General features: G+C 36.3%; 1 protein-coding gene across 1 annotated transcript; it reads left to right on the forward strand.

Annotated features, from left to right (window-relative positions):
• The first annotated feature begins 10,862 nt into the window (after positions 1-10,862).
• Positions 10,863-12,804, forward strand: LOC147947023 (uncharacterized). The gene is made up of 5 exons (XM_087507328.1): positions 10,863-11,038; positions 11,164-11,617; positions 11,731-11,864; positions 11,954-12,116; positions 12,355-12,804. Exons 1-5 carry the CDS (start codon positions 10,863-10,865, stop codon positions 12,802-12,804), a joined length of 1,377 nt encoding a protein of 458 aa, XP_087363454.1.
• The last annotated feature ends 2,733 nt before the right edge of the window (positions 12,805-15,537 follow it).

Consider the following 15,537-nt stretch of genomic DNA (forward strand, 5'->3'; position numbering starts at 1 on the left):
TTTGTAGATATATATTTAATTTATATCATTATTAATTTATGATATTAACGAGACTATATTTTTACATAGAATTTCCAAAAAGATTATTATCTTATTATTTTATCTAACAATGTTATTTTTTATAATGGTCCAAAACTAAAAAGTTTATTAATTTATAGCGAGTTTAATTTAAAGAGTATTGATTTATAAAAATTTGATTATATATATTTTTGTCGTATTCCAAGAATGTGAGAATGTAATAAATGAGTTTCCAAAACCTTTCGGTCTCTTTGTTAACAAAGTTTATAAAACATAATTTTACATTCCTGAAATGCCACCATACGACTCCATACAGTGCCAATATTGATTTATTTTATTTTATTTTGCAAATTTTATGTCCACTTAGAGGAAGCCCATCCCTCATCCTTTAAAATTAGGATCACAGAATTATTTTATTAATATTTTATTACAATAATATTATTTAATTTAATTAGTTATTTTTTTAAAAAAATTGAATCAATTAGATTGTGACACATAAGTGAGAGAGGGTCAGAGAAGTGCATCTCTGAATCTGCTGCGAGACCTTGTATCTCTCTTTTTCCTCAGTTTTTTTTTTATTTTTTGTTTGTTTTTTTATTAAAAGACACTCCTCAAAAAATGACGGATAGGTTTGTCCTCATTGGCCGACCCAGAAATTATTTTACCTGGATCATAGGGAGGATTGAACCCTAGTTTAGGGGTGTCAAAGCCTATTATTTACCATATGTTCTAACTATCACACTAAGATTTCTATACAAAAAATCTTAATTTCAATATTTATAGGGTCAATTGAACCCCTTTTCCCCTTAATAGGTCCGCCACTGCTTGCCCTTGGTAGACTCTACTATGATTAACCAAGAAGGCGTGAAAACTGTGATATGTGAGTGTGATCTATCGTACACGGATAACAACATATACTGTCTAAATTTTCACACTAATTGACTTTCGTTTTTAAACACATCCGGTCATGTGATAAATGCATATGCAGAATCTTTAAGAACTGAGGACCTAGATAATTTGAGGACCTAGATAATTTAATATCATTTTATAACATTATTAATTTATAGAGATTTTACTTTATCTAATTAACTAGAAAGGTGATGTTGCCATAATAAAATATAGTTCTTTTTCAATTGATAATTTAATACTTTTTCCATTTTTACAGGTTATTTTAAACTTTGTAATTGATCCCTATATTACATGGATCTTTATGGTTGATTATATTGTAGGGTTTATTGGCACAACATTGATTCCCAGTTATTAGATTCTGAGATGGATAGTTCTGATTTGATTCTGAGTTCTTTCCGAGTAGAACCGAACCTAAATATCTTAAAAAACATTACACACTATGACTCACATATATATATATATATATATTAGTAGTTTATCATTTTCACAACTTTTAAATATTTTCTTATCAAATTAAGTTATGCATTACGCAAACATCTACTATATAAAATTTTGGTTACTATGATCACTCTACTATCTAACCTGAATAGAAATAACCCATACCAATAATGGAGTTATTTTTATTATTTTATATCCACCAGATTAAATACATGCACTTAATATATATTTCTTATTCTCCTACCAAAAACCAAAAACATATATATCATATTTACGCATTAATTACCTTATCTATGGTATATATTTTGAAAACTACCATATGCTTTTTTCTTTCTTTTCTAAACTATTTCTTTTATTCTTTTTCGTGGAAATTTTCTAAACTAACTTTCTATTGTCTAAAAGACAAGTTCTGTCTTCACCTAAAAATAAAATTACATATTTAATTTTAAAAAGTTATAAATTGTATTTTTCATGATTTTATATTACCATTTTTTTAAAACATCTAGAAGGAAAAAAACATTAGGGTAGTTTTGAAAAAAATATATTCTTGATAGTTTATTAAAAAGAGCATTTTCAAAAATACCTCTTTTTATATATCACTTTTCAAAAATACTCTTTCATTGTATATATTTTCAAAAATACCCCTTTTCATTGTGTATATATTTTTTTGTCGGCAAATTTTCGTTAATTAAGTCTAAGATGGGGATCATACAGGAGAGATACAAGGTGAAAAGCCCAACAAACTAAAGCCCAATCATTATAGTCTAATACAAAATACAGCAAAACACAAATAGGTTTAGAAATGGACACATATTGGACACGTGTTAAACTACGAAGTTGGGGTGGAAAACGACAGAGTCGTCACTGCCTACCATCGGAGCTGAGTCTCCGATCAGGTCCAAAAATTCCGGCTATCAAATTCGTCTTACCCCAAATATCACCACTTTCCTTATGCATCTTCCTCCGAATGTTAAGAAACAAAGCCTCATGAATCTTCAGATCTGTGAAGCACTGGAAAATGTCAGATGGCTAGATATAAGATTAGTCGCAAAACTTTGCTCTCCTAAACTGTTCTTCACCCTCCACAGAATTCCTCCTATCACGATTCACAAATTTAGTAAGAAACCATCATACAATGCCAATTACGGCCACTAGTATGAGTATGAGGATTTACTCTCTTCTTGATTGGAATTGAGCAATCTAATGATCCAAATCCTCTAAAACACCACTCAGCTTTTACCTCTTCAACTTTAAAGAGATCTATTTGGGTCTGCAAAAGGAAAATAAAACACAAAACTTAGCCATAAGGGCTAAGAAGAACTTGCATATAAGCGAGAAAGATAAACCGGACTTAGCCGGAAATAAAAATCGGCGACAATAGTCGCCGAAATATTATACAACAGCTTTCTCTCTCTCAAAGATTTGAGAGAAAGAAGAGAGAGAAAGTTTTGCCGTATATTTTTATTAAAAACAACTAGGTTAGACCAAAACGATGCCGCGAGATGTTATTCTATACATTTTGAAATACATTTGGTGTTAAAAATATGATTTTTAATTTTTTGGAATTAAATTAATCATAAAAATTATGTTTACACAATGATAAAATATAGAAATGGACTGGAAAAAAAAACCTACAATGGTTTGTAACTCTATAGTATTTGTTATTACAATCTTTACATTTGAGTCGGGTAAATTTAATCGTATAATTGGCTTAACTCTACTGTATGATATGTTTTTTCTCCTATTACTTGTTATGCGAAATATATTAGTGTAGTTTTATTTTGTGGTGTATTTTTTTGTATTTTACAAATTTAAATCATCTAAGTTTATATAGTTTGTGTTGTTCTTACGTTATTATTTGTTTGTTTCTTTTTGTAAATTACCTATTCTTTTTTATTTGTTTGTTGTCTACATATGTCAAAGTAATTAGACATATTTTTTACTTTAGTTTGGTTTTGTGTTATTATTTAAATACTATAATTATGTTAAATTGTATACAACAATTATAAAGATTATGTTAATTGTCAAAGTTATTTAAAAAGTTATAAATGATTTAGTTTTCTTGAATTTAATACATTCGGTTTTCGATCTTAAACATTATTTAATTTGTCATTGGTGTTCTTATATGTAAATCTTGAGAGACAAGGAACCTTTGTTATCACAAGCCAAAATTCAAACACTGCAATCCTATGAAAAGAAATCACATAGTAAATGTATAAGCAATAAGAAAGACATATGATATTTTTTTTTAATAATACGTAACTGACTTACTCTAGTTTATATATGCTTCAGTGCTTCACAAAGAGAGTTTATCCTCCAATCACGCTTGAGAGATTACTCTAGACTCTAGTTTGGTTCATATCCCTTATATGTATAAGTTTTCTCACAAAAACAAAAAAATACTGACGTGTTGCGCTTACAAAGCTCGAGAAATGATTTCTTTATTCGTCCTCAATTTTTCATAGTATTTCTATTTACATACGATTGTATTTTTTTACATGACACCCAAATTTTAATTATTTTATTTTCTTTATAACTTAATTGTATCACTTACTTAAATTTTCATAAAATTTTAAGAACTCTTGATTCATATGGTGAGATAATATAAAATTCATATTATAAGAATTTCCATATGTTAAATCTTAATTATTATACAAGAATTTTATATATTCAAATAAAAATGAAAAATATATACTACACAAATAAAATTTAGATCCCAAATAATAATTTTATAGAGAAATATTATAGATTTTGTATATATAAATTATAGTAAAATTATTTAATAATTATTTTACTCTGCACATAGTGCGGATTGTTATTTAGAATAAAATAAACTGCTAAAATGATGTTAGATTACAAATAATACCTTACCATTATCTTTAAAGAACTTTGTGTTCCTTCATGGAGAAAATATCAAGTTCCCTCAACTCTTCAAATGTTCTAAAACCATCAAATCAAATAAAAGACACATAAAAGAAACCATATAAGTATATATACACATATGATGGAAAAAAAATCACATAGATCATACTATCATAGTATTTCTAAGGTAGCAGCCTCAATCGTAACTTGCTTAGCCGAATATACTTGAGAAAAATTTCAGATTATTCGAGTTAATCAACCAAAATACAACAAAGGTTTTTCCCAAAATCAACATTAGAGTTTTCCTCTGATTCTATAAATAATATTCATGATTAAAAAGTTCGTAACGAATTTAGAAATTTCTTGTAGCCAATTTCTGACACATAAAAACAAACACTAGAATATAATTAAGGGATGGATATATGCGTTTTGCTTGAAAGCAGCAGCACCAGTGGAGTCATTTTTCTTTATATTATTTGCACAATAGTATTTTTTTTTATCTGATATGTAACCTTGTAGCTAGAAAAATTACAAAATTACAATCCATTTGATAACCCTCTAGAAATTTACTGATAGATTTATTTTTCTATCTTTTTTGGAGAATTTTGAATTACTATCATCCAACATAACTCTTGCATAAAATCGAGAAGTAACTTGATTAAAAAATTTATTCAAGCTTTATATAAAAACAAAACTGTTTAAGCGTTGGAGAGCTTTTAAATGACAAAACTGTTATATTACGCTTCACATGTGTACACGTGGAATAGAGGAAAAAAAAGAAAATTTATTATTGGATGAATATGCTGAGTTGTTCAATTCTTATGTTTTGATTAGTCACATGTTTTAAATGATGTGCCAGCTCCAGGTTTCTCCAAAATTTTAAGGTGTCATCACCTGAAGAGAAATACTTTCTACTTTTACTGTATTGATCTCCTTGGAGCAAAACGGTTGTCTCCAAAGTTTTAATAACTCATATACATTGTAAAGATTGTTAGAATGAAAATTTTCGGTTTTGGTATTAAAAGTTAGGTTTCATCGAGTCAATTAGTTCAGTTGATCATACGATGGGTTTTAAGAGTAACCACAAAAGACACAACACATATGATAGCAACAACATTTAGAGATAATGAAGCAAAGTCCACTTATGATAGCAATTGACATTTACGCTCCTACAGAAGAAGAAGTGATAACTCTCTAATTTACATGTTTTTAGCATCATTTTTTGTCCATATTTTGCATTGTTTATACCTTTACCTTAGCATTTTTAGGTCATTAAGTGTAAGAATTCACTTTTAGGCCATTTAGGTGTTGCATTCTTGCATTTGCATACTTTGGATGAAAACAAGTGATTTAGAGTCTAAAATGGGGAGAAACAAGGACAAATCCGAGCATGTACCCGAAGGAGCCATCGAGCTGGAAGAACAGTCTGAACCCCAACACGATCGAGGAGGATCCAAGAGCAGGAAGAACAACCCGAAGATCTACCCGAGGAGTAACCCGACCTTATCCTCGTGTAACCCATCGAGTAGACCCTCAGGCATGACTGGGAAGCTAGGTCAAAGGGGTTTCCATATATAAACCCCCTCTTCTTCCTCGCAAACAAGCACACCGCAGACCCAAAAAATAGAGAGCGAGAGCTTCTGTGAGAGGACTGAGCGACTCAAAACACTTTTCACTTTTTGATAGGATTTATTTTATATCTTTTTGTCATTTCTTTATATTTCTACTTTGTACTCTTATTTCTCTACTCTATCTTTGAACACAATGCAATTTTCGTTCATATATGCTTTTATGTTTCTTGCTATGATTTCCGAGTAGTGTAGAAAAGTTTCTAGGGATGGGATAGATGATTTTGTGTTCTAGATCGGTTAGGATGTCTTAGTTTGATTGTATATATTTTATAGATGCCCTTCTAGGTTGGTGTTCTTAATGCTGTCAACAAACCGAGAGGTTGAGATTAGATCTAAGGTGTTTTACCACCGAGAGGTGTAGATGAAATGCTTGAATCAACCAATGCTAGAGATTTACTCACTTAGCCTAAGAGATTAGATGAGTAAGGGGTTTATTGACAATAATGAATCGGTTCTTATTGCCTGCTTGGTCATGTTTCTCCAACGAGAGTTGGGTAGGGGAGTGATCAAGGTTGATTGTTTCTATCACGAGCGTGTTTTGACAAGGTTTTAGCGATTCATTGTCTAGGGAATATTTGCTTGAGGCATGTAAGACATCTGTATTGGTCAGGAACACTTAGAATTCGATTACCCCATCCTTGGAAGGTTTCGTATTTTAATTGCTTGCATTTTTATTCATCTCTCGTTCCATTACCCGAACAGGTACACGATCACCTGCTTCGAGTAACACCTCAAGTTGTTCATACCTTCTTTGCTTACTCGATCACCCCACCCGATCCTGTACTCGAATGCTTTCATCGAGTGTTTAGGTCGTGTGGTTTCTTGTTTATATTCTTTCTTTATTTATTCTAGGATTGTTAGATCAAAACCATCTTTTTCTTGGCTTGACTTGCATTGTTCTGATTGCATCCTTCCTGCTAGCATAAACAACCATTTGGATTGATAACCCTTTGTACTACAAGTGCATAGGGAATTGATACCCTGGGTGAAAATCCTGTTATCAAGAAACATCATTCTTCAGACTTCAGAGCCATTCCCTTGTACAAACAAAGAATCCACTATGTGCATCGGTCGATGCAAGGTCGGTTTTGTGCAGACGAGTTTAAGTTAAATGTTTCGTTTTGGGGTTAGGAAAACCTTGGAATCACTGATAAAAGCAGAAACTCGAGGGTTTGGTCAAGTTTGGTCGTTTCTGCAGAGAAAGGAAAGAGGGAAAAGGAGTTCTTGCTGTTCTTGAGTTTTGAGGAGATTTCTGTAGAGATCTATAGCTGGGATCGTTGTAGGAGCTTCCTAGGAGCGTTTCCCTTCTTGTTTGAGGTTCAGAATCTTCTGTGGCAAAGGTAAGTGCATGATCTGCTTGTTTATGTGTTATGTGGCTTGTTAGATTGTTAGTTAAGGCTTCGTGAGGCTTTCTTGTGGCTTGGGATCGAGTTTGACGTTTGTAGGAACAAAGATCCGATGAGAAGCTTTGACGAAAATGATGCTCGGCATGTGCGTCGGTCAATGCAATGCGAGGACGGTGCAAATTGACCTAGGAGCATCGGTCGATGTCATGTGGAGGCGTCGGTCGATGCAATTAGGGATTTCGTGAAATGTCGAGCATGTGTCCGTCGATGCAAGTGTACCTTGTATCGGTCGATGCAAGCTTGTGTCGGTCGTTGCAACCCCAGTTGGTGTCGGTCTATGCAAAGTCCTAGTTTGTTGTTGTTTGGTTATTGATTGTTGGTTGATGGTTAGAGATGTCTCTACTGCTTGTATGTATAGCCCAGTAGATGGGAGGATCGCCTTACTGAGTGTTTATAAAATACTCATGCATTGCAATTTGTGTTTGTGGTGCATGTAAAGGAAAAATGCGATCGTGGAATCAAGGCAATGAAGAGGAGGATGTTCTAGTGTCTCATTTGGTGGTTGTCTGGTTATGCTAGGTTGTTAGAGTTGAGTCATTAGTACATTGTTTAGGATTGCTGGTTCTTTGATTCATGTGGTTTGGTTATTTATTATGAATTAATGCTGGTTATTGGATATTTTCCGCTATTTGGTTTTGATTGTGGTTAGGTGGCTAGTGGGTATGGGACCACTAGTCTAGAGTATTTATTAATATTATTAAATTTATTATTTTAAAAACAAAAAAAATGGGTCGGGTCGCTTTAGTTTGGTATCAGAGCCCTTACGGTTCTACGTTTGGGTTCACTAGGTTTCTGTTGTTGATGTCGGGATTGCATGCTTTGATTGATTATGTGAGTTAGTCAATTGTGTGTGGCATGGAGTCCTAGAACATCCTCTTTGAGCCTACAGTGTGATTCCACAGTGAGTTTATGTTTTTGTATTATGTATAATTGTGTGCTTAGCCTTCTATTCATGGTAGTGCAGATGGTTAGAGAGGGTGATGTTGCTGGTCGTGGTCGAGGGCGCAGACGTGGTCATGGACGCGGACGTTGTCATGGACGCGGACGTGGTCGTGGTAGGAGCAGAGTCCCAACAGTTAGTGAGACTGTGGACCAGAGTGAGACAGCTGAGGGTGTCAGCGAGTCGCAGGGCTTTCAGGAGGGGTCCACGAGTGTGGCCGAGGGTACTGACAGGACCGTAGGTGCTGATGGAGTCGGTGTGGGCGGTGTCGGTGCTGGTCTGGCTGGTGAGGCTAGGGTTACGGGTGTGGGAGTCCCAGCAGGTGGAGCCCCTGGAGTAGGGGTTGTTGACACAGTTGTTGCAGCGGATACTGGGAGTGGTACCGGCTCAGGCACAGGTAGTGCCGCCAGTGGCGGCAGGGGTGCAGCAGCCAGTGGCTGCGGATGTAGGAGTTCATTCTCGTTATGTCAGTATGCTGGGAGAGATGAACAACATTGGTACCGAGCGGTTTTCGGGAGGTACTGATCCTTCTGTTGCTGATGCGTGGAGGACAAGAGTGGAACGTAACTTCCAGTCTCTCAGATGTCCTGAGAAGTTTTGGCTGGATAAAGCGGTTCACAACCTTACTGGTGATGCTCAATTGTGGTGGAGTTTTGTGGCTGCTAGGAGAGTGCAAAGGGAGATGTTTTGGGCTGACTTCTTCTTGGAGTTAAACCGCAAGTATTTTCCTAGAGAGGCACTAGACCGGTTGGGGGTGTAGTTCCTTCAGCTATCTCAAGGGACTTGGACAGTGCGCGAGTTAGACTTGGAGTTCAGTCAACTTCTGATGTATGGGGGTGATATGATAATGGAAAGCAATGATGATCAAGTGGAAGCTGAGTTTGTTCCTGAGGATGCTATGCTTGTACCAGTTGGACCAATGACAAGGGCAAAGACCAAACAGCTTGCTGGAGCTGTTCAGTTGATATTTGAAGATATTTGGAGCAAGGAGAACATGGGAAGTTGTTATTGGGATGATATCTATCAAATCCAGTCCACTTTGAGCCTAATACAAGCTCATGAAAGCCCAAAATAATCACTTTATTTTGGGTCTAAGAAGAGTGACAAAAATAAGAGATACATGCACCAAAAGTCACTTTGGAGGAAGGAAACATGCACCAAGAGTTTGGTCTTCATTCAACTTAGTATCTTTAATGTTTTTAGTTTAAAGAATAATCAATACTTGGCTTTGTGACCAAACTATCCCTATATAAACACATGTAATCTCATATGAGAAAGGCATTCAATCAAGAAATCTTTTATCTTTCATTTGAGAGTGGTAAACTCCTTTGTTCCTTTGGAACTTGTTCTTTCTTCTTGGTGGGTTACATCAAAGAGTTTTCGGTATATCAAGTGATTCCACAGCACTTGACGTTGCCATTCACTAGCTGAGGATTGAAGAGTCGTTATAAGAGAGTCTAGGGCACAAGGATTTTCGGGATTCGTCTCACGCCTTGTCATCTGTTTCCGCGAAGCTTCTATCTAAAGCTCCACCGCCTTGCTTTGTTTGGTTTGTTTTAAGAGAGTTTGGGGCATAAAGATTTTCGAGTTTATCTCACGCCTTATCATCCAGCTTCGCGAGCCATCGGATTTCTAGGATTATCAGTCTACCTACCTTAGAGCGTCGATTCCTTGCGAGAATCACATCAAGTGGTATCAAAGCATCAAGAATCACATTAAGTGGTATCAGAGCCCGCTCAAGGACTTTTGGTATTCTTCTAATCAAAACCTTTCATCTTCGCATCTATCCATCTTTTCATCTTTTTCTTTCATCTTCTATCTTTTTATTTTCTTTCTTTCATCTACTATCTTTTCATCTTCTTTCTTTCAAAAAAAAAAAAAAAAAAAATGAAGGAAGAACCCGTTCTACCAACAAAAAAAAAGAAAAGAGAACCCGTTCTGCAAAAAAAAAAAAAAAAAAGAACCTGTTCTGCAAAAAAAAAAAGAACCCGTTGTGCCAAAAAAAAAAAAAAAAATCTGATTCTATTTTATTTCATCAATCTATTCCATTCTATTTCTTTTTGGGTAATAAGTTACTGGAACACTTTTGGTATCTCATTGAGTTGAGTGGGATTAGTTTTATTGGAACCTCGGAGAAAACCACTACTGTGAGAACATTTTGAGAGATTGAGTGAAACACTTGTGGGAAACACTTGTGAGAAACACTAGTGAGATATTTTACCACTAACCGTTTGTTCAGTTTTGTAGGGAAAAATGTCTTCTAATGAAGGTGATAACTCCGGAAACAATAACCCAAGAAGAGAACAAGTAGCAGGTCTTTCGCAAATAAAAATGGAGGCATTGACGGGGCATTTTACGCGGTTGTTTCAGACTGAGATGGAGGCTATGAACCAGCAGATTGGAAGAGAGCAATAGCCTCAACAACAGCTTGAAGGGGAACGCGATCGGAGGGGCAGAGATCGACCTAGGCGTAACAGAAATGAAGAAGACGACTACTACAACCAAAGAAGCAATTCGTCTAGTGAGGGTCAAAGGCGTCCAAGACGAAACAGAGAGGTTAGAGGAAGAAATGATGATGATTTGAGAGGAATCAAGTTGAAAATACCACCATTCTATGGAAAAAATAATCCAGATGCTTACTTGGAGTGGGAAAAGAAAATGGAGTTAGTCTTTAGATGTCAAGACTATCCAGACCGCAAGAAGGTTCAAGTTGCTGCTACCGAGTTTTATGATTATGCGATCAATTTGTGGGATCAACTGGTTACTAGTCGGATGCGCCGACGTGTCCAACCTGTTGAAACATGGGATGAATTGAAGACAGTTATGAGAAAAAGGTTTGTGCCCAGCCACTACAACAGAGAGTTGCATCAGAAATTGAGACGTCTAAATCAAGGCAGCAAGAGTGTATAGTATTACTTCCAGGAGATGGAATCTCTTATGATTAAAGCTAATATTGAAGAAGAAGTAGATGCAACTATGGCAAGGTTTCTAGGAGGATTGGCCAGAATATTCAAGATCAAATGGAGTTGCAGACCTATGAGGACTTGGAAGAAATGTTGCACAAGGCAATTCTGATTGAGGAGCAACTTAAGAGAAAGAGCAATACTCGACAAGTCGTTGGTTCTAGTTCAAAGCCGAGTTGCTACAAGGAGGATAAGTCAAGTTTTCGGCCTAGGACAGACTTCAAACCAAATTTGGGAGCTAAGCCAAATGTTGTTGGACAAGAGTCAAAAGGAAAAACGGAGGCTACTCACACTAGGAACCGAGATATCCAATGCTTCATATGTCATGGGATAAGACACTATGCTAGCCGATGTCCAAACCAGCGAACCATGATATTGATGGAGAATGGAGAGGTTGAAACTGAGGAAGAGAAAGAATGTGATTCCACTTCATCTTTGGAAGAACATGAGGTTTGTGCTACAGAGGGGAAATTGTTGGTTACACGAAGAGCTTTGGTGATGCAAGACAAGGTCCAGGAAGTAGAACAACGAGAAAACTTGTCCACACAAGGTGTTTGGTGAAGGATAAAGTGTGCAGTCTTATCATTGATGGAGGAAGCTGTACTAATGTTGCAAGCACTATTTTGGTGGAGGAGCTGAAGTTGGATACAAAGAAGCATCCCAGGCCATATAATCTTCAGTGGTTGAATAACCAAAGGTATATGAAGGTTAACCAGCAAGTGTTGATTCCTTTGTCCATTGGGAAGTATGAAGATGAAGTGTTGTGTGATATATTGCCCATGGAAGCAAGTCACATTCTGTTGGGAAGGCCATGCAGTTTGATCGCAAGGTTAATCATGATGGCTACACCAACAAACACTCTTTTGAGCACAAAGGGAAGAAGATCACACTAGTTCCATTAACACCACAAGAGGTCTACGAAGATCAGCTGCAACTTGGAAAGAACAATGTGAGTGAACCCCTAAACAGTAAAAACCACAAAGAAGAGAGTGAGAGTTTGAGAAAAGCCCAGCCAAAGGCCTTTGAGAGTAACCCTGTGAGACAATCTAACTTCTTTGTGAGAGCAAGTGAGATTAAGAGAGCTTTATATTTGGATCAACCTATCATTTTGCTTTTGTACAAGGAAACTCATGAGTTTGACTAATTTTGAGCCGGAACTTCCGAGCAGTATTGTTTCTCTTTTGCAGGACTATGGCGATGTTTTTTCAGAAGAAAATCCAAATGGTTTGCCACTAATTCGGGGAATTGAACATCAAATAGAATTTGTCCGAGGAGCTTCATTTCCTAATAGGCCAGCCTATAGAACCAATCATGTGGAGACAAAAGAGCTGCAGAAACAAGTCAGTGAGCTCATGGAAAAGGGATACATTAGGGAGAGCATGAGCCCATGTGTTGTGCTGGTGTTACTTGTGCCAAAAAAGGATGGTAGTTGGAGAATGTGCGTGGATTGCAGGGCCATCAACAATATCACTATAAAGTATCGCCACCCTATCCCTCGCTTAGATGACATGCTAGATGAGTTACATGGGTCATGTGTGTTTTCTAAAATTGATCTTAAGAGTGGATATCACCAAATTCGTAAGGAGGGTGATGAGTGGAAAATTGCATTTAAGACTAAGCATGGATTATATGAATAGCTTGTGATACCTTTTGGGTTAACAAATGCACCTAGTACTTTTATGAGGTTAATGAATCATGTCTTGAGAGCATTCATAGGAGTTTTTGTGGTTGTGTATTTTGATGACATCTTGATCTACAATAGAAGCCTTGATGAGAATGTAGAGCATTTGAAAAATGTTTTAGATGTTCTTAGGAAGGAAAAATTGTTTGCCAATTCAAAGAAATGCACTTTTGGCAAAGATAACCTTGTTTTTCTAGGATTTGTTTTGAGTGCACATGGCATTAAGGTGGACGAAGAACATGTAAAGGCAATTCGAGAATGGCCTAGTCCAAAGACGGTTGGTGAAGTCAGGAGTTTCCATGGTCTTGCCGGCTTCTATCGGAGATTTGTAAAGGATTTCAGCACCATTGCTGCTCCTCTCACTGAGGTTATCAAGAAGGTAGTTGGATTTAAATAGGAGACAGCACAGGAAGAAGCATTTCAACTCTTGAAACAAAAACTCACTTCTACACCCCTTCTTTCGTTACCAGATTTTAAGAAAACTTTTGAAATTGAATGTGATGCTTCTGGTGTAGGAATTGGAGCTGTGCTGATGCAAGATAAGAAACCAATTGCTTATTTCAGTGAGAAACTTGGAGGAGCAACCTTGAATTATCCAACCTATGATAAGGAGCTGTACGCTTTGGTTAGAGCGCTACAAACTTGGCAACACTATCTTTGGCCCAAGGAGTTTGTGATTCACACAGATCATGAGTCTCTAAACAAGCGCCATGCTCGATGGGTTGAGTTCATAGAAACATTTCCATATGTCATTCAATACAAACAAGGTAAAGACAATGTTGTTGCCGATGCTTTGTCAAGAAGGTATGTACTTATCTCAACCCTTGATGCTAAGTTGTAAGGTTTTGAACAACTTATGGAGATATATGTTACTGATTGTGAGTTTAAAGAAGATTTCCAAGCTTGTGAAAAGTTTGCTCATGGAAAATACTTTCAGCATGAAGGATTTCTATTCTATGAAAATCGTTTGTGTGTGCCTAATTGTTCTTTGAGAGATTTGCTTGTCAGAAAAGCTCATGGAGGAGGATTAATGGGACATTTTGGAGTTGCCAAAACACTTAGTGTTATGTAGGATCACTTCTACTGGCCGCATATGAAAAGAGATGTGGAAAGGATTTGCGGAAGGTGTGTCACTTGCAAGCAAGCCAAGTCTAAAGTACAACCCCATGGTTTGTATACTCCTTTATCCATCCCTACTGAACCTTGGACTGATCTTTCAATGGATTTTGTGCTAGGACTTCCTGGAGCCAAGAAAGGTAGAGATTCTGTCTTTGTGGTTGTTGATAGATTTTCTAAGATGGCACACTTCATTCCATGTCACAAAACTGATGATGCTTCAAACGTTGCTGATTTATTCTTTAGAGAAGTTGTTCGATTGCATGGCATGCCTAGAAATATTGTTTCTGATAGAGATACGAAGTTCTTAAGCTATTTCTGGAAAACTTTGTGGTCTAAGTTAGGGACTAAGTTGTTATTTTCAACTACTTGTCATCCTCAAACTGATGGACAAACTGAAGTAGTGAATAGGACTTTGTCTACACTTTTGCGTGCTATCATTAAGAAGAACATCAAATCTTGGGAAGATTGTTTGCCTCATGTTGAGTTTGCATATAATCATTCAGTTCGTTCTGCTACTAAGTATTCTCCTTTCCAAATTTTTTATGGTTTTAACCCTTTAACACCTTTGGATCTAATTCCTTTACCTCTGAGTGAAAGAGTTAGTATGGATGGGAAAAAGAAAGCTGAACTTGTTAAGCAGATTCATGAGAAGGCACGACTCAATATTGAAGCAAGGACATAGCAGTATGAGAAGCAAGCAAACAAAGGAAGACGCCAGCTGGTTTTTGAAGTGGGAGATCTAGTATGGATACACTTGAGAAAGGAACGTTTTCCAGCTGAAAGAGAGTCTAAACTAATGCCAAGGGTCGATGGTCCATTCAAGATCTTGAGGAAAATCAGTGATAATGCTTACAAGCTTGATTTGCAAGGTAAGTACAAAGTGAGTTCCATTTTTAATGTTTCTGATATGGATCCATTTGTTGCAGATGGTCCGGATTTGAGGACAAATCCTTTTGAAGAGGAGGGGCATGATATGATAATGGAAAGCAATGATGATCAAGTGGAAGCTGAGTTTATTCCTGAGGATGCTATGCTTGTACCAGTTGGACCAATGACAAGGGCAAGGACCAAACATCTTGCTGAAGCTGTTCAGTTGATATTTGAAGATATTTGGAGCAAAGAGAACATGGAAAATTGTATTGGGGATGATATCTATCAAATCCAGTCCACTTTGAGCCTAATACAAGCCTAAGAAAGCCCAAAATAATCACTTTATTTTGTGGTCTAAGAAGAGTGACGAAAATAAGAGATAAATGCACCAAAAGTCACTTTGGAGGAAGGAAACATGCACCAAGAGTTTTGTCTTCATTCAAATTAGTATCTTTAATGTTTTTAGTTTAAATAATAATCAATACTTGGCTTTGTGACCAAGTTTTCTATCCCTATATAAACACATGTAATCTCATTTGAGAAAGGCATTCAATCAAGAAATCTTTTATCTTTTATTTGAGAGTGGTAAACTCCATTGTTCATTTGAAACTTGTTCTTTCTCCTTGGTGGGTTACATCAAAGAGTTTTCGATATATCAAGTGATTCCACAGCACTTGACGTTGCCATTCACTAGCTGAGG

This window comes from Camelina sativa, chromosome 3 (genome assembly GCF_030686135.1).
Source record: "Camelina sativa cultivar CO46 ecotype springtype chromosome 3, ASM3068613v1".
NCBI lineage: Eukaryota > Viridiplantae > Streptophyta > Magnoliopsida > Brassicales > Brassicaceae > Camelina > Camelina sativa.